The sequence below is a fragment of the Electrophorus electricus genome, chromosome 3 (genome assembly GCF_041902795.1).
Source record: "Electrophorus electricus isolate QZ-2024a chromosome 3, ASM4190279v1, whole genome shotgun sequence".
NCBI lineage: Eukaryota > Metazoa > Chordata > Actinopteri > Gymnotiformes > Gymnotidae > Electrophorus > Electrophorus electricus.
In genome coordinates, this window is record NC_137499.1 from 6,158,156 (window position 1) to 6,178,752 (window position 20,597).

The following is a 20,597-nucleotide window of genomic DNA, read 5'->3' on the forward strand; positions in this document are numbered from 1 at the left end:
TCTGCCTGGTCAATGTACCAAGGGTCGTAGGGATCATAAAGTAGGCAACCCTTCATAGACCTGTAGTTTATTTAACGGTCTTCTGCTGAGATATCTTGAAACACCACCCCTCATCAGACTGAGAAGAGATGCCTCAAAACTCTCTCTGGTGCTCACACCTAGATGGTAGAGTGATTTTTGCCTACCTGTCTGTACAGCAGAGCCCTTTTCAGATAAACTAAACAACCTCCTCAACAAGCGCTTGACGAATACCTAGCCATTTTGACAAAATTAGTTAATCACCAATCCTTCACTTACCTCTTTACACATTTGTGCATTTAAAAAATTATACATTTTCCATGTGTATATTCCCTCTGACATGGTTCGAGCTTAATGATATCCTTAGACTCAGTCTTATACTAGTATAAGGATTTCATCCTTGCAGACAGCTCAGCACCATTATAAGTCGCTCTGGCCAAGAGCATCTGCTAAATGCTACAAAGGAAAGATCATCTCTCAAATGCTTTGGGTCCAGGTAGTGGCTCAGGGTTGGAACTGGGAACAGACGCTGCTGATCCTGAGGTGGCGTGCATCTTCTGCGGTCATGGTGTATTATGTGGTTGGACTGAATGTGAGTTATTCTCACTGCACTCTCTGTGTCTGCCTCAATAGACGATTAGCCTGTTATGGACGTTGTTCCATGACCGGAGTAGGTGGGAGGCTGTGGACAGTGGATTTGACCTTAAACTCGCATGAAGGAGGAAGCGCACGTGAATGATGAAAACACGTCGGGCCAGTGTACCTTCACTCCTAGCGACAGTCTGCTAGGATAAGACCACTAGAAATATTCAATTGTTAGCTATAAATAATATATTCCAAAGATAGAAAAACATGTATTTTCATGGTATCCATTTGTGCTTAGGCTTGAAAAGTCAGGGGATGATAACATTATTATGTGTAAAAGCTCAATTTTGTTGATGTTTGAATGTTCAAGTGATGGGGGGCCAACAAGAGGTCGTATTTTACAGCTGAATTTTCCAAAGAATGCTCATTATTCTCCTGCACAAGGCTGAACTGCTCTGTTAAATCTGTCGCTAACGCTGTGCAGTGCTTTTCTACTGAGGACATCATTAGTCCTGGCCAGCAGTCAGCATGTTTAATAACACGGGTTGACGGGACACACACACACACACACGTTTAAGGACGGGGACTTATCACTTTCCATCTCATCAATGCACAATTTTACAATTTATGATCCTCATTAGTTAATTTCTTATCCTCTTTAGGTCCAGGGTGCCAACATGTATAAAAATTATCTCTTCTGATAAGAAGAACTGCTAATCGCACTTAAGATCCTAAAGTGTTGCAAAATTGCCTTTAAGCTAGAGCTTGGAACAGTCTATGCTAAAGGCCATTTCAGGGCTTTTTGATCATCAGAATTTGTATGATTCCTGGTCCAATCTGCAGACAAGGGTGGGGAAGGACTCCTTTTTTTTTTTTATTTGAGAGAGAAGGCCAAAATTAGGGCATGGAGCTTTTGAGATGAGTATACTCTAGATCCTAGTTCTAACAAAGCAAAGCCATTTAAAATCTCTTAATTCTATACATCAATTATACATTATTATACTGAAACATGCCCACAGTACAGCTGCCCGGCAAATGCAATTGGTCGGGGTGATTAGCAGTATGAAAATAAGATCCGGCTAACACATGCTCATAATTTCTCATCCATTTCTAGCTTCTTTAGCTTTCTAGGGCATTTCTTTAAAGGCCAACACCAATGAAAATCACATTTTTAACCTTTTTAATAATCTGTCAGGTGTTTTTCTACATTCTAGACGACAAGTAATGTGCAAAATAAGCAGTGAATGCCATGGCTGAGCATTTGAGCTCTTTTGGAACTGTCTTTGGAACTGCCGGGTAACTATGACAAGCTCAAAACCATTGACAGCCAGGGTTTCAAACTTAACAAGCCTAAGTAACAAATTCAGTCATACAGGGTATCATTAGCATGATATGCTGAAACCAGGGGTATCAGAGGAGAATCCAAGTGTAGTAAGGGCAGTGATAGCTCAGTGGTTAAGGTACTTAACTTGTAATTGGAAGGTTGTTGGTTCAAACCTCCCACCTGCCAAGGTTCCCCTGATGGGCCCCTGAACAAGACCATTAACCCTCAAATTGTACGTGTGATAATTGGAAGTTACTTTGGATAAAAGTGTCAGCTAAATGTAGTAATATTTTACAAGCTAAGTTTCACTGTTTTCAAAATGGGACATTTCTGTTTTTGGTTGCAAAATTGCAAAAGGAACTTTCCTGTATTCTCTAAAATGAGAGATTAGAAAATCGGATTGTCGCAGCCAAACTTTCACAGAAACTTTTATTATAAAGGAAAGTTGCGTTTTGCAACAAAACGTACTGAAGCTAGACAGTCCCATCCATTTATCCTGAGGACATGGCGAGTTCAAGCCAACACGTCGGTCAGCCAGTAATTTAGTTTTATTTTTGTGTTTCATCTGTTAACTGTGTCCAACAGATCTGCAGTGTGCTAAATAATGTTGCGCAACAATAGCCTGCTACATTACACAATGATTGATGTCAAATGCTGACAGGACATTTTTATAACGGTCGGGAATGTTGACAAAGAAGGTCCGGGCAAACTTTCCTGAAAGCTCTAAACTCTAAACTGCTGAATTAAATGACGTATTCTTACTCATAGGGCAGTGTCACAAACACCCACAGGGTGTGTGTGTATATATATATATATATATATATATATATATATATAATAGTAAGATAACAGATATGAACTACATGCTTTTCTCTGGAGACTTTCTATGATGTAAGGGTTACTTCCATTCAGTACATCTGATGCTGATCTTTGTAAGGTGTCTAATTTGTAAGAGATGTACAGATCATGGTAGTTTAACATGAGCAATACATTCTTAGCTATTTGACAACATAGTCAAGCTGAAGGCTCGTGTTATCTGTTACTATTATGTTTCTAATGTAGAGAGTGACACATAAATATATCACCATGTTGATTCATCAACTTGTAGGTGACCCTGTACAATTCACTCTTCTTCTTCTGAGTTGCTTTCCGGTTCAAATATTGAATTACTTCAATATTACCATGTGTTGTGGTGTAAAGTACATTAGCTAGCAACACATAAAACAAGTAGTTTTGTGTGTGTGTGTGATGAGCAGAGTCGAAGGTGCGCAGGTAAGCTCACGCTGCATGCAGAGGACTGGGCGGGGACAGAGGCGGGATCTATTTGCATATTCATAGATCAGCACGTATTGAAGGCAAAGGTGTAGCATTATAGCTAAGCCACTTTTAGGGCATTATAGGGATTTTTATAGGATCTAACTTGTATAAATGTGATTTTGATTAACAGAAATGAGGTTTTAAGGGTTTAATGAATAACAGGAAAGATACTTTAAAGCTTAAACTAGCATTTACAGTCCTTTGGTGTAGTAATACAGCCATAATATTTCAGACCTTTTGCATGAAGTTTTACTGTTAATTAAATCAAGCCATGGGGCCAAACGCACTTCTGCTTGGCTTGTTTACAGTTATTGACTTGAAAACCTCACACTGCCACTCACATAATGTAGTGCACCGAGCAGCACACAGCATGCAATATTGAAGCTGGTGGCATCTGGGCGGACTGAGGCTCTGAATGGCTGCCAATCAATTACATCAGCCACATGACAGTGGTATAAAAGGAATACATAGTGATACACATGGCTGTGCCCAGCCATGCAGAATTGCTAATATATTTAAGTTATATTCTACTGTAAATGTGAGCTATTTCAGAAGCACTGACTCCTATTAATATTGTGGCACTGGGGAGTGGACTACCCCAGCACTAAAATAAACTGTGTATAGTTAAGTGATTTAAATATTTACAACAACAACCAATGGGTGCTGGCCTGTGTTTGAGGTTCTCACCATCGCCGAGTCTCCTATACAGAACAGTAGGCTCTTCATTCTCAGTTTTCTATGCAGTAGCAACTAGTATAAGAGAAAAATGAGTAGAATTTCACACTGAGTGCCACAGCTTGAGACCGAGACTGGAAAAGGGAAGGCACTGTCATGTGTTCTGTTCAGCACCACCACTACTGATTTCAGCATGACGGCTTCTCCTACCATTAGAATTAAGTGAAGTGCAATTGCCATTGGTGCCCACTGCCATTACATTTTATGTGCCAGGAGCATTCATTATTTGGATTCTTTATTGTGCAGTTCTTCACATAGAGAGACTTCTTCAAGGTGGTAATCAGTGTGGACGTGCATGTGCAAATACACACTACTGGTATGAATAAAACGTTCAGCAATTTGGAGTAGGCTAGGTAGTATTTCTTTAGATGGAAATAAAACCTATGTAAAACACCATTATTTTAAATGTTATAAATCCATATAGAACAGACAGGAATAAAGCATACAGAAGCATAATGGTTTTAAAAGGACTTTACTTTGTAACGTGGGGTAAAGGAAAATATCCACAGCAGAACATTCTGGGTTATTCTTACGCTATTTCTTATTTTTCTAAAAAAAAAAATAATAATAATAATAATTATATATATATATAAAAAGAATAGTGATTTTGAACTAAATAACTGCACCCCTTATGTGATGTAGCGGTGTATGCAGTTTTAGCAACCCTCTTGTTAGGGTATTAATAGTCATAATTGCATTTTTCCGACACAAGGTAAATGCATATGTTCCCTAGCGTGGCTACCAGACGCAATTTATAGCACAACGAAACTTTGACTCGGGCTAAGTAAACCATCGGCACGCGGCCAAGAAAACCACGTGACGTCTGAATGAACTGAACAGGCAACGAAAACCTGAACCACTTTCAAGCTGATCAATCGATCGACCGAAGATCAAGCAAACACACTTTATAGCAAAGCAGCCGGTAATCATTAGATCATCTGTCTGAGCCACACAGCCTAAACCACGATTCATCGGGTAGGCTTAAGTGTGTTTTCAAGAAAGGCTGTAGTACTTTTGGAAGGAGTGGATGTGGGGTGTATTGTGAAGAGTAGCCTATCTGAAACATTGGGGTTCTGGGTTAGTTATTATATTATTTCCTTACCGTAGTTATAACATAAAGTGAAAGAGAGAGAGGTTTCTCGGAAACTGCGAGCCGTCCTCCGAGTGACATTACAACACGTTGTGACCAGACAGTATATAACACGATGTCCTAACGGGTTGTTGTTGAGTGTCAGGCTGTGGCTCCCACAGCCCCCTGCCTAAGGTGACTAGGAGCCTTCTTTCTTGTTTGTTGTCTAGTATTTGTCCGGTGAGGGCTTTCTACCCTTCCTGTTTAAAACAGTACATTCTGAGTGGACCTCTGAGCTCACATGTTCGGCAATAGTCCCGTTTGCTCTGGCAGTAACGTAGCCCTCGGCGGACCACATCGTACTCTCCGGCGCGTCACCGAACGTCCGTGGCCGCGCGTCCGAGACCGAAAAGACGGGACACCGACGCTTTGGCGGATGAGTTGTCCTCCTTGCCGTCCACATCTTTGCACTGTGGGAATGAGAAGGTTGACAACGACCTAGCCTAGACTAGCTAGCGGCTGTGTTGCAGGCAAAGGGACTCCGGCGCATCCGAAACGGCGAGGCCTATATCCCCATTAGTTTATCGGCAAAGCAGTGCAAATAGGCACAACTAACGCTACTTTCGCTTTGATGTTTGACTTTAAATGCGTGGCTGGTTTTACGTGTACATCCCTCCACAACAGACTACCACGAATTAAGTCTACCCTGCAGACTTTCAGCTCACGTTGACGTCTCTGAGTAGGTGTATGGCTTAATTAATAATGTGAGGAATTTGAAAACATCCCAATAAGATGTTTTGTTTCCTTAACATTTAGCACTTTACAGAAAAAAAATGTTCATCCATATCTTTATTAAGCATAAGAACATACATAGGCTAAATGTACCGCAGCAAGTTCTGATGTTTCGTATTCTACATTGTTCTTGTGTGCTACTGCTCATGTGTAAAAACGACGAAAAAAGCGTTTCGGGCTTTTCGATTGCATCTGAGGCACTTGATAACATGCAGTTAGGATTATAATTCGCAAGTACATACGATAACCTGGCCATGGTGCAGGGGTGAAAAGACAAACTAAGGAAGGAGACGCATCTGATTGTTTGAGCTAATGCGGAATAAAGGGAAGTCAAATTCACCTCTGTCACTAAAAGTCAGCCAGGTCTGGGATTTGTAGTCCTATAAAAAAATACCCCGAACTGCATTCAAGCTAACAGCAACGCTTTTGCCTGTTCAGTGTTAACGGTAACATATTACCATTTTTGAAATGATGAGTTGCCCTTATGAGGCAGACTTTGTCAGCATGCCTCTGAGCCAAGCTTCATTTCACTGCACAGCATTCTCAATATTTGCACGGTCCATCCATCATGATTATTAGAAAAATGTACGAAAAGTAAAAGGTGCCCCAAAGATCAATGAAAACTCATGTGTGTATTATAACACTGACTGACCCCCCCCCCCCCCCCCCCCGCCCCCCAACACACTCCCAGAATGCACTGTGTGTTGTTTAGGAGAGCAGGATGACTGGTGGTCATTTCTCTCACTGATAGCTGTTCTGGGACACGTAGTGTCCTGCAAGGGCTGTGCTGTATTGGATCATTCTGGTGGACCCAGGCCTCCGCTCGGATCGACCCGGACCCAGCTTGGCAGAGCGCCGTAGGTAGTTTCAGAGAATCGCGGAGTCTCTAGTCACTGTGCTTTGGTGGTGTTACCTGACCCTCTCATCCTGGAGGAGACGCTCCTAAAAGAAGAAAGGGGGCTTTTGCTGCAGTCACAAACAGCCACGTGTTCACATACAGTATATTCAGGGGAGGGTATGTGCTCAAGGGCAGGATTTGGGAGTTACAGGTATGTGACGTTACGTTGGCACAAAGGCTATTTAGCCTCGTACAAATGGAACAATGCTGATTTCTATTTGCTGTTTTCAGTAGTAGCCACATTAAAATATTCAAGGTTCTTAAATCAAGGCAAGCTAGCGCTATTTAGTCTGTATGTTTTACAAGTATGTGATGAGGGCAAATGGGGGTAGTGGGGTGGAGAGAATCTCAGACACGTTTCTTTTCAAGACAAGTCTTCTTGCTAACCGGTATAGCTTGAGTTGTGTATCCTTTGGATGGAAATTATAACTTTGCGGGTACCGTATGTGTGCAATTATCACCAAATACCACAGAAGTCCCATATCTGCCAGAGGTCTGGAATGTGTGTGTTTTTGTGTGTGTGTGTGTGTGTGTGTGTGTGTGTATGCAGACCTGGATCTGCTAGTCGTCCAGGTGCTGCTCCTCCCATGTGGAGGTAGGGATGGCACTGTAGGGGTCCATGATGACCTTGGCGCAGCGGATAATCATGGCCACCAGTAGCAGGCAGAGGAAGGCGATGCAGGCCAGGGTCAGGCCCTGGTCCACGTCCACGAAGGCGGGGTCAGGTGTTGTCTCCTCCATCGCATCGGTCTGTCCGCATCGATCCGGACCACTGCTATCATCCTGATCGCTTATCTGAGAGGCAGAAAGAGAGCGAGATGAAGGTTTATATTGCACGCATCTCTCTTAATGTCTCATCCTAATGTGCAAATTACCAAGTCATACCAGCGATGCTGTCAGTAGCTTGTTTCTTATCGGTTTATTTACCCAAAGCTGTTTTTTGTCTGGAAGAGTCAATATCAGCAGCTTCTGATTGAGAGACTGTTTGTTCAAGAGCATGTGCATATCAGACTACATTTGCAGTCTGTTCAGTGAAAAATTGTTCCATTGCATGTGTGTTTAAGCAGTTAGCGAGGCATTTTCTGTATGGTGCCATCGTAGAATTTATATGAACAGCTTTGACCAGAAATCTCTCGAGCAGGGAAGCTCCATGCATGGTGCTTGACACCCAGAGGACTCTGGCAAGGAGGAGTCATAAATTTCCACCCACTCCCTGATCCTGGATCGGATACAACGGGAACAGTGCCCTCTCTCTGGGACTACGATAGGATAGTTCATGGCTATGGTTATATAAGAGAACAGATGTTATGGTATGACTCAAGCTATAGAGATTCAGTAAGGATAAAGGAATTAGAACTATGCCAGTTTATTATTTTTGAGATAACTGTTCCTTTTTTATTTTCCTTGACTATAAAACATTTCTTAATGTTTTATTCATATTATATTATATATGTAATAACATATTATATATGTTGTCCACTACAGGACAAATTTGTATATAACAATTTTGTCCAGAAGAATGGCCATATTACTCTTTAGTAGATGTACAGTTCCATACTACTTAGCAAGCATCTGGAAATGATTTGGTTAGACCTAAACATATGTACAAACTGACAGTTCACACAAGAGCCATCAGGAGGGACTTACCACCAAGGATATAGAAGGTCCTCATAAACGGACCTTCCTGTTTCCAGTTTAGTTTCTACTTTGTTTCCTGTTGTGACGTGCTGGGGTTCATGGGTTTGGTGAACATTGCTAATGCTGATTTATGTCACCTGCCCTCACCTTTATGAACAAACCCCATAAAGTGGATCTCACCAATCACAAACTGCTTAGCTCCACAAGGTAGTGAGGAGGTAGGCCAGAGCCAAACACCAATGCCAGGGCATCATGTTATGTAGTGAATACACTTTCCTCACAAACCCACTCAAAGTTTAGTTATTGTCAGGCCTGCAAATAACTGAATGTGCAAGTTAGTATTTAGTACATCCATAAAAGTGCAGCATAAGGTCTGTTGATAATGTACTCTATGCTGAGATGTACACAAAAAGCTAACTGATCATGTTCCTTATGATTGCCTACTTGCCTTGATTATAAAATGAAAGATTTCTTCTAAAACCAGTAACCAGTTTTTTAAACAATTCCTTGAGACCTGAAATTGTCAATGAACTTGGCAGTTCTGACGCACATTACAACAATCATAGTTACCTTACCCTGGATTATAAATCCTACAGTGACATTAAAAGAAACCAACACATATTTATGCCCAAATATTCTTTAGAAAACATTTTTAAAAAATTAAGAATAGTGCCAGTATAATCCCAACTGCTGAAATGAGGAAACGTAATAAGCCCCATGCCAAGGCATGCCTAAAGGCTGTTTCTAACTCTTCAAGGTCATGCCTGCACACAGGAGATATTAAGATAAAGAGGCATGGTTCAAACCCTCATGGAGAAGCACAGCTCGCTGGGAAGGAGGTCCATGACAGATTCATGAATGCTTGTCATTTATAATCAGACTAGCTGTTTAATAATGAGACAACAATCTCTTTAATTAGCCCCATTAATGAAACCACATTCAGTAATTTAGGCGTTCATCCACCTTTGCGCTTTCATAGTATGTTCGCAAATATTTATTTCCACATCACTTCCATCTGAAACAATTATTCAGTTTGTTTATATTTTGTCATCTGTTATATTAACATCTTTTGTCAAAAACATATTTAAAAATCATCTGGCTTACTGAATATAAATGCAGCTGCTTTATGAGTTTCAAGTCCCGTGTGCTCTGAGATTTGCACAAACTTTTAAATTAAATAGCAAGCAATCACTCAGCACAAGAATTTTACAGCGAAGAAACTATAAAGCAGCCCAATCCTACTGGCTGCATTTTTCTCTCTAAAACCACTTTGAAATTCTAAAATATCTTATTTTCCACCTCTTCATTTATAACTCGCTCTCCTTTGACAAACTGCTTTACACATAACTTTGTACCCAACTCCCCGTTGACATCTGCAGGCTATAGGAATGCTGTATTATACCTCTGCTTAGTCAATAAAGAGTTTATGAACTACTTCAGTTCCAGTCAGCCAGAGTGATGAAAGGAAAACCAGAGACACTGGCCAGTGTGGTCTTTTTTAACCCACGGCCCAGCTTGAAGCCTTGCGCTGATCTGAAGCCCTTTCCAATCTGACGGACTTTGTGGAACTCTCTATGTGTTGTGGTTATGCGCAGATGTGCTGCTGACCTGGGCCTGCCTGTTCTGTTAAGTCACTTCTGTAACACATTCGTTCTGAAACTGATCTCAGCCTAGGTCATTCCAGAGTACCACTGCGAATAACAGCAGTGCTGCATGTGTGTACTGGTTGATTGCAGTGCAGTGGACAGGATGAAGAGTGATCATCCGTGCTGAGTTTATGTTCTTGCCTGTCTCCCACTTTCTCTGGAAAACATGTTTTTATGTCAAAGAGCAGCTATGATGCATTAGTGCCCCTCCGACCGCAGACATTGCTAAACTGTGTATTGGTTCTTTCTCTGCTTACACAGAGGATCTGCAGCTCCATTTATTTTGAGGAAGCCAGATGATTTTTTTAATGTGTTTTTGACAATATGTTAATATAAGAGGGTAAAACAAATTTGAATAAACATTTCAACTGGAATTGATGTGGAAATAAATATTTGTGACCACACTATGAAAGTGCAAATGCACTTGTAGGCCTAAATCACTGGATGTGGTTTCATTAATCTAATTATTGTCTCATTATTCTTTTTTTTTTTTCCTTTTTTTTTTAAGACAAACGGCAGCATAAAGCTTTAGGGTTTCACCAGCTTTAGAGAGTCGCCATGCGTTCCATTACATCTCTTCATCCAAGTCATAATAAGAGCACAGTTCACAGCTTCAGGTAATTATTTATTTGCCTTCAGATAAAAGTCCTCTCATTTGATATAGCCTACTGGAAAAATATCAACTGAAACGGCCAAGTAGCGGAAGTTGCTTGTGCGTGTGCGCGCTATACAGTGATTAATAGGAAGGCGGGCTTTCGGTGACAGTAGCAGTGACTTGGGGCCATAATGAAAGATTATCCCGCATTTAAAAAGAAACTTTAAAGTCTCATTAGTTCAACACATTAGACATCAGATTTTTGCTTTATCGTTTCAGTGTGTTCTAGCAAGCAAGCAACGTTAGCTAGCTAAAGTGCATCTAGTACAGTTTTAACGTTATCGCAAAAAAAAAAAATATATAAATCGCGCACCCAACCTCAAAAATGCTTTACGAGCCAACAGGAGGAAAAAGAAAACCGGTAACGCGGTGCGCTTCTCTTCTTTCACTCCTCAAAAAAGCGCAGTGTGAACCCCGTCTCAGCTACTCGGTAGGTGTTTGCCCATGAACACTTGTGCCATTGATTTTGACTGCTGCTGCCACCATGATCGGCTACTACGGGGCCGGTGAGGCTCTCTGACGCTTCTCCGGGAACGGAGCTCCTTTGCTGCGTGAGCACTTTCTGGATTGTATCTCATGTGCATAAGGTCGTGCGCGCTTTGCGCTTGTCCGTCTGGGTCCTCTATGACAGCAATTTGGAAACGACTGCTTGCCTGATTACTCATAACAACAGTAACCTTGGCAACTCCATTAGCAATTTAATGGAGAATTACCGCTGACTGTGACGACCTAAGACGCGGGGAGGTAAACCTTTCATCTTGGAAAGAACGCGGATGCTCTTCGTCGTTGCTCGGTTCTAGACTCGGCGATGTCCTTGAGATGGCGTACACCGCTCTGTGTAATAAAGGAGACGGCGAAGGAAAATTCAAAAATCTCCATTGCAATAATCATCTAGCTGACATTCTCAGTTAATTGGCTTGGTGATCCACCAATAGGCTAAATCTATTCTAACTATATAATGATATGTGAATGAAGGCTTAGCCTAATCCTGTTTTGAGTCTGTAGTGCACAAAAGGCCTATATCTGTTCCACACGCGCACACGCACACACACAGAAGTGTATTGATGTAGGCTAATTTTTTTGCTTGGAGTTGAACATGTTGACAGACTCATTCATCTGAATGGACATCATGGCTGAAAACTAATTAAAGCTGGCTGAATGGCATACCTCCCACTTTTATTCTATAGGCTTATAAATCTATAGCCGATGTGATTCTAAACATGATTTGTGCTTTGTGAAGGCTGCTTAGTCTCTCCAGCAGCTACACCAAAACCAGCCCTAAAGGTCATTTGCATCACTATGCATGCCAGTCCACAAAAGTTGCTGGATAATGATGTAATGCTCAAAGTGGTACTTGGCAAGATTTAGTCCAAAACAGTAAGGCTGGAGGCAATGAAGGTCTTCAGGCAGACTCCTGGTAAGGCTCAGCTCCATCCCTATGACTTGACACTAACAGGCAAACTGTGAAAAGCAGAGTTCTTTAAAGCGGCTAGGAATAAACGCATGCTCGATAGCACAGTGACGTCTTGCTTTCTTATTGTATTTGTTAGAGGCCTGAATCACATTATAGATCATGGGTGCTATGACACTAAGCAATGCTCCCATATAGGTTTGGATAAACCTCTCTGAGACTCTAATAAACAAATTCCAGTAGATATTGAGGGCATATTGGGGGACTCTAGCCTCTGCGCGATGTAACTGTAGAAGCCTATTCATTGTTTTGACAGGGAGAACAGTTTATTAAGGCTTTACAGTCATTGTTACAGGATGTTAGCAACACATCACAGAAGTTCCTTTCTCATCTGCTAAAAGAGTTGGGTGATATTATATAGACAGAAAAACACAGATTTAATTGGGGAACTGGCATGAGTTTCAAAGGTTAGTGTAGGATGAAAAATGACTAAGATCCTGAATATTAGCTGAAGGCTTAAGCAGGGCCGATCTCCATACTAAAGTAGATCTTTTGCTCCAAGTAACTTCATCTCACTCTTCTCTTAATTTGCACTCCTCCTTGCCTTTATGTCACACATTCATTTCACTTTGCACATTCTGTTATTAACAGAATAATATTAACAGAATCATTAACAGAGTTTCTTCACGCAGGTAGGTCTTGGATGGCACATGCTTAAAGCCATAGCTGTGTTCTGCCTTTCAAAGATTCTGCACCTTACTCTGTATGGCCAAAAGTATGTGGACAGCCCTCTCGATTATTGAGTTCAGGTGATTCAGTCACACCCATCGCTAACAGGTCTGTAAAACCAAGCACACAGCCAAATGATTTCCATAGCAAACATCATCTTAAATACGAACCTTTACATTTACGGCATTTAGCAGATGTCTTATCCAGGGTAACTTACAAAAGTGCTTTGTCATCTACTCATAGAATGCATCCTAGCCATTACAGTAGGTTAGAGTCGAAGATACCATTGAACTAGGATATTGCTAGATACAGGAGTCAATACTGATATCTAGAAAGTATTACAAAATGAGCGTAATTACAATATCGAACATCAATAAGTGCTAAGATGGTTCAATTAACCAATCATAGTGCAAAATGATAAATAAGTGCAGGATTAGTGATCAGTTAAATACCTGCCCTGCTAGTTCAGCCCTGGTTATCTGTAAGTGCTGTTATTGTGGAATGGAAGCATCTAAGAGCAGGAACAGATTAGCTATAGAGTACTATGCCACACCAATCACAGCATGGCCACCAAGTGCTCGAAGCATGCAACTCCTAAAAATCATTTATTCTCACTACAAGAGTTCCAAACCGCCTCTGAAAGCCACATTAGCTCAAAACACTGTGCGTCAGGAATTTTAGGAAATGGGCTTCCATGGCTGAGCAGTGGCACAGAAGTCTACGATCACTCTGCACAATGCCAAGTGTCGCCTGGAGCGGTGTAAAGCACAATGACACTGGACTCTGGAGCAGTGGAAACGTGTCCTCTTGAGCGATGAATCACACTTCACGGGGTGTCTGATGGACAAATCTGGGTTTGGTGGATGCCAAGAGAATGCTAAACATGCACAAGGTGCACAAAGCAAGGTACTCATGATGTGGTATAATGAGTTTTGTGTGTAGGAAATCCAGTGGCTTGCACAGAGACCTGACCTCAACATCTCGAATTGAAATGTCAGTTGTGAGGCAGGCCAACATCATAGCTTGACCTCATAGTCTTTTGAGCGAATACACATAAATTCTCATAAACACTCTCCAAAAGCTTGTGACAAGTCTTCTAGAAAAGTGAAGGCTGATATAGGGGAAGAGTCTATATTAAGGTCCATGGTTTTGCAATGGGATTTCCATCCAGCTCAAATAGGTGTGATGAAATAAATAAAATTCTGTAGACATTTCTCCTCCCCATTCATTTGGTTTTGCTTCTTTTTTATTTTACCCCAATTTTCTCGTAATGTTAGTAGTATCCAATTCCACACACAAGCTAATAAACCTCCCCCATCACACACTACCACCAAGCCAGGAGGGTGAAGCTAGCATGTACATCCTCCAGTATACATGCAGCTCTGCCTGTGTTGCACTATACTGAGAGATGGAGGAAGTGATCAAACCCACCAAGAAAGCCAAGCAAGGTAGTTACATTTTAATTGCCTTTTTTGGGTGTGTTGCACTAGCAATTCTAGTCAGGTGGAAACTTTCCTGAGGAGAGTTTTCACTGGTGAGGTAAATGTTTTTTTGGCCCGTTATCATTTAACCGGTAATACTTTCACTGTTTTCATAATTGCTTAGTGTGATTAACGGGCCAAGTTTAGGCTGTGTGCATGGAGGGTCAGAGCTTGCCCGGGAGATAACCGTATACTGCAGTGTGTGTGTGTGCGTGTGTGTGACAGTATGTGAGAGAGAGAGAGAGAGAGAGAGAGAGATGAGGGGAGGGGTTTAAGTGAGTGTGTGTGTTTGAAAGAGTGACAGAGTGTGTGTGAGCCAAACACAAAGGTAAGGCTTAGTTGTGATCAGACGTGAAACTGGTTGGCACTCTGAAAGATGTTGTGTGTGTGGGTGTAGGCGTGGGTCTGTTTGTGTGTGTGTGTGTGGGGGGGGGGGCGGGGGGGGGGGTGCCTGTGTGTGGATTAGGCCCAAGCAGGACGCTTGATGATTTAATCCTTCTGCCAGTGACGGGAGCTGAAGAGACCACATCTGTTGTAGGTACTCTAGCTGGGATGTTTTACCAACTACCAACACTCAGAGATACACATACACACACACACACACACACACACACACACACACATTCCTTAAAAACAAAAGCCTGCGTATGGGCTTTGGGTACATTTAAAGACATAATGCTGAAGTTATTTGCATGCTCACACACACTGCTTTCAGATGGGGGTCAGAGATCTTCACACACAGTACGTACAGTCCGGATACATCGGATTGCGTGTTTGCATATCACTGCTGGGTACATCCTCCCTCTCTCTCTCCCTCCTCCACCCGCCTCTCTCTTCACTTCCTCTGTGTCTCATCCATCTCCTAAAACCCTTGCTATTTACATCTCCATCTGTTCTTCTGTTAGTTTCATTTCTACTCTGTTTCTCACCCCGGCACCAAAAAAGCACCACCGAAGAGCCCAGTTCCTTAAAGTAAGAACACTGTACCTAGGACTACAGCAGCGTGAGTGTGGAAGACATCGTGACTGTGATTACTCTTATTACAGAGTGCCAACTGTGGGTGTGTGTGCATGTATGTGTATGTTCGTTTGTATTGGGACATTCGGGGAAAGGCTGACTTGTGTGTATGTAAGAGTGTGTGTTTGTGTGGATGCATTTTCCTCAGACCCATGACAGACCTTCCTGAGTCAGGATTTATGTCCTGTTCTCCAGTAATTAATATTAGAGACATATTATAGATGTAAAGTGTATTAAGATGTGAGTTATAGAAGTCTTAAAAGTTACAGTCAGAAAGCATTTACTAAACATTTACTAATGATACGAGTAGGAGTCTTTACAGACAATAAATGCCTAAGCATTTAAACATTTAGAGGCAGTTTTATTATTTATTGTAATATTTGTTATTGTTATGTTTCTATTTTATTTTAATTTTATTTATTTATTTTTTTTTGCAGTAGTACTTAAGTGAAGAGTTCATCTTTAGTTATAATTGTCACGGGACGCTTCCCCCCCCCCCCCCCCGTCACGTGGTACGGCCTGCCGCGTGCGGGGGGGGGGGGGGGGGGGGTTCACCCACGTTTGTAGCCACACCCCCGTGAAGGAACGCACCTGTACATGGTTATGTGTTAATGTGTTTGTCTATTTAAACCCCCGTCAGTGCGTGCCTTACTGTTGCTCATTGCTTGTTTGTTCGTGTGTGTGTGTGTGTGTGTGTGTGTGTGTGTGTGTGTGTGTGTGTGTGTGTGTGTGTGTGTGTGTGTGTGTGTGTGTGTGTGTGTGTGTGTGTGTGTGTGTGTGTGTGTGTGTGTGTGTGTGTGAGAGAGAGAGAGATGTATAAGTCATGTCTGTCGTTGGTGTTATGTGTGAGTGCCATTGTTCTACATGTTTTATGTTAATAAATGTTTCACTTCGAGGGAGTCTGTGCGTCCTGCTCCACGCCCACCGGCACTCGGCCCAGCGACAATGTTACAATAATCCCACGGCCAGAATGGCCATTTCTTGTTGAGAACCTGTCGGCTGTGCCTAGCAGACAGACAGCGTTCGGATATGCAGTACAGCACAGCTCTATTTCCCCGTAAGGCTGTATGCGTAAATCCTTAGCAGGAACCTGAAGCAGGCGATGATAAGGCTGATACTTATTGCTGCCTGTTTATGATAGCAGGGCGTAGCTGGGCCAGGTGGTGCTGAACTCTCGTCACGTTCCTTGTTTCGCGAGTCTTCCTGCCGGGGGGTCGGTGGGGGGCCTTGTTATGGCATCCTGCCTCGAAAAACAACGCAGGGCGCGGCGACACGCCCACTTTGTCATCCGATCATTCTCGTTCCAGTCGTCGCCCGAAATTAAACGCTCGTCGGATTATTCGGCTGGAGGCGTTTCGCTTGGAACTCAACTAGAGCGAGAAGAGGTGTTAAAGGCTGCCCTACAAATAAACTCGGCTTTTTTGAAACACATAAACGCATAAAGGCTTTTTCTGTGAACAGAACTTGCCGTTGCAATGCCTGCCAGCACTGTCTGGAGATAAAAGGAAGACGCGTTTAAGAGTGACAAGAAGAAACGCTGAGGTGAACTGTGCTCTTCGTCAGGGCAGAAGGAGACATTCGCTTTTATAGGAAATCAGGAGCTCTCTGGAAGGGGATTGCTTAGCAGTGTGCGAATCTACCCTGAGGGTTTTGTAGCACACTCAAACACACACACACACACACACACACACACACACACACACACACACACACACACAAAATGAACCTCAAACTTCAAAGAGCTGCTATGGCACACAGCATTTCTGCTAAGGCACTCTCATTACTGTTGTACCATGTGCATTAACCCTCAGTGTGTGTGTGTGTGTGTGTGTGTGTGTGAGAGAGAGAGAGAGAGAGAGAGAGAGAGAGAGCAAGAGAGAGAGTGTGTGTGAGAGAGAGAGAGCAAGAGAGAGAGTGTGTGTGTGTGTGTGTGTGTGTGAGAGAGAGAGCGAGCAAGAGAAAGAGTGTGTGTGTGAGAGAGAGAGAGAGAAAGCGAGAGATAGAATGTGTGTGAATGCCGATGCATCACTTCATCGACATCCACCAAACATCAATTACCAGGGTGTTATTCTTTTTTAGTAGGGCAACATATAATTTTGCCCTTATTGCACTTTCTAATTCCATCCATGTGGCCAGAGGGGCGGAGGACCCTGGGCCACTGGCCAGAGGATGATGGGCACCATGTCCTGCAGTCCTGCCAGTGAGGCCTATACTGATGTTCTTAATCTTCCAGAAAAAGTCAGTAGTACTCTGAGAGCATCAGCTCCATCAGCTGATCAGTTCTGACACATATGCCCTTCTCCCTCTCTCTCTCTCTCTCTCTCTCTCTCTCTCTCTCTCTCTCTCTCTCAGACACACACACACACACACACACACACACACACACACACCAACATACCCAGACGCGCACACAGACACCCTACGCAGCTTTGCAGGTACACCATGCTCCTGGTCACCCACAGCACCAGCCTGGTAGCATTGACTTCTAGTCCCCCTGTAAACACTTTTCACGCAGCACTCGGTGTTGTCTGGACTCAGGAGGTGCTGTTCCGTGAGCTCATCAGAGACCAGCTGTACTCTGAAGCTCCCAAAAGGTCACTGGACAAAATGTAGGCTTATATGGTGTCTTATCCAGCTTTGGAGTCATATGTCAGATACGGGGAAGGAAAGAGGAATACAATAGATGGCTTGCTGGAACTTTTCATATTCTGCTGCCATATTACAAGAGTGCATGAGGATAGTTATCTTTCTGCCAGGAAAGGTTAAAAGCCCTATATCTCCTTCAGTGATTCTCCTTCAGTACAGAAAGGTGGTTTTCTGACCTCCTTAGCTAAAAATCAAAACAAAAGAAAAAACTGCAACTTTGCTAAAAGGAGGAGACACAAAGCAATATGATCCATTCTATTTGGTAGTTGCCAGCTACAAAAGCCTTGAATTTGCAATAATATAATTTAAATCTTATTAGGTTTTAAACATTTTATGAGAATAACACTATGAAAAAAAATGCAGTTATGTCACTGTATTCTCTTTGTGTAATATAGCTTTAACTAGAAGGAACAGGAAGTGTGGGCATTTCAATAAAAATGAGTTCTCTTAGGGTGAATTAGTTTCAACCCATTCATCCTTCCAATATATCAACTGCCAAAGAAAGAAATGTTTTGTTACCGAAAAAGAAGCCTTCAGAATACAGATGGCTGAATTAACTTGTCTGGAGGCAGACAGACAGGAAAGTGTTAGATTTAATCTCTTTAAATTAGTTTTTAGAACATTCTGAATACAAATTAGAGTAAGTTTTAGTGAGGTATCATGCTCTAAAGTCTCTTTGTGGAGACAGAGGCAGGACCTCAATGTAATAAACACATCATTCAGAAGAACCCGTAGTGGTGACTACTCAGGTCGCTGTCGTTGTACGTACAAAGGCAGAAACATTGCATTTAATAAGATTTCATACCACACATCATGCGTTTTGCAACTGGTCTGTCACAAGGTGCCCGTTGTCACGCTATCTCTGCCATCTCAAGAATACAACAATGCCGAGGTCCAACAGAGCGTGCAGTTTTCGGCAGTACCAGATTCCAGTTTCTGTTCTGGATGCTGCAATTTGTACCTGACTAATTCTGTTATATACATAAGCAAGGTCCAGAGTCGGGGGAGGGGGGGCACCAAAAAGTCCAGAATTAACCTTTTGACTTACTGATTGTAATAAATTGCAACCTAGATTAGTCTGAATACCTGTAACCCCCGGTAACAGTATAACGCTCACCTTCCATCATGTCTGAAGCCTAAGATAGAACTTATTTAAAAATAAGTGAACTATATGAAATGTGCCATCATTCAGTGTTACAGCCGTACTGGTATTTAATCAACCAGATCAACCAGAGAGTGTATCACGTTCTGTCATATATCTGCAACCATAAATCTATTTTAGAGTATTAATCATAAATCAACCTGAGGTTTCTGCATTTACATAAAATCCAGTCCAGCACAGTGGCAGGGTATCACGAGCGGACTTTGGGGCGAAGGGAGCATTAATAATACAGTAAACCTGAAAACATCAGTGGGGACAAGCAACCTGCAACAGCTTTTGCAATGGCTGCCGGTACAATTACACCTTTGTAAGTTATGGATGCGAGTCAGCTCTCAGGACAGGCTGAAAGCATTTTTTGTGTTTGCTGAGTTTGTTTAATTGTGAATAATTGTAGGCACTGGCTTGTAATTCCCAGGCATCCTTGTTTGAACTTTTGCATTCCCATAACAACTGTGGTTTGAGTTAAACAATGCTTAAGTCAGCCTTGTTTTGAAGGCAGCTGAACATAGAATCCTTGTCGTGAGTCAGACATCCCACAACACCAAATCTCCCAAATCCTTTTTTAAGGCAGAAAACACAGAAAGCCATGGGTCTAATTAGTGGCGAGCGTGCCACAGTGCACAGAACTAAAGCGTGCGAACCCGGGATCTCCTTGTCGGCTTGCCTCCAAGCCGGCAGAGCAGACAAGCAGTGGCAGGCCAGGGAGTGATGGGTTGCCACGGTGATGAGGCGAGAGGAGAGGAACGGAGCATCCTACCTGATCTCACATCCCGTGGAGGGAAAGTGGGAGAGAGGTGTCCCCGGACGACGCTGCTCGGCGGCTGGGATCGGGAGCAAATAGCCACTGCTGCAGCACCCAGCTCTCAATCTTACTGCATCAGCCACAGAGAGAGCGAGTGTGTGTGTGTGTGTGTGTGTGTGAGTGCATGTGTGAGAGAGAGAGAGAGAGCAGGAGAGTGTGTGTGAGCGTGTGTGTGTATTTGTGTGTGTATGAGAGAGAGAAGGTGCCTGTGTGTGAGGAGTGGGGGAAGGGAGGGGAGATCTCTCTCTCACACACACACACACACACACACACACACACACTCACTCTAATGGACCAATAGGATAGACCGTGACACCCCAGGCAGCCATGTGCAAAGACAAAGCTTGCAGACACACACCTCTTTGCATATAGTTTTCACACAGTCACACAAGCATGTTAAAAATGACTTTTTGTGCATATGTGCACATCCTCTTCATTGCATGTCAATAATAATAACTAAAGCATGAATATTTTTTCTCTCTGTGATGTCTATAGTCTGAAACATATAAACTCTGTCAATTAAAGAAACTATGTAGAAGAACAGAATATGAGCTTTGAAGGGAATTACTGGGCGTGTGTTTTACTGTTTGTGTATTGTACCCTTGTTCTGTACCATGTGACTTCGCCACCCACAGTTGGAGCCACTCCACACTCGGAGCCGGATCAGCCCAG

General features: G+C 42.6%; 1 protein-coding gene across 1 annotated transcript; it reads right to left on the reverse strand.

The window, feature by feature from the left end:
• Positions 1–4,444: 4,444 nt before the first annotated feature.
• On the reverse strand, positions 4,445–20,460 carry ctxnd1 (cortexin domain containing 1). Its single transcript, XM_027004496.3, has 3 exons — positions 19,881–20,460; positions 7,291–7,533; positions 4,445–6,782 (listed from the first exon to the last, which is right to left on the reverse strand). The coding sequence occupies exon 2, from the start codon at positions 7,477–7,479 to the stop codon at positions 7,300–7,302; it is 180 nt and encodes a 59-aa protein (XP_026860297.1). The 5' UTR covers positions 7,480–7,533; positions 19,881–20,460; the 3' UTR covers positions 4,445–6,782; positions 7,291–7,299.
• Between the last annotated feature and the right edge of the window lie 137 nt (positions 20,461–20,597).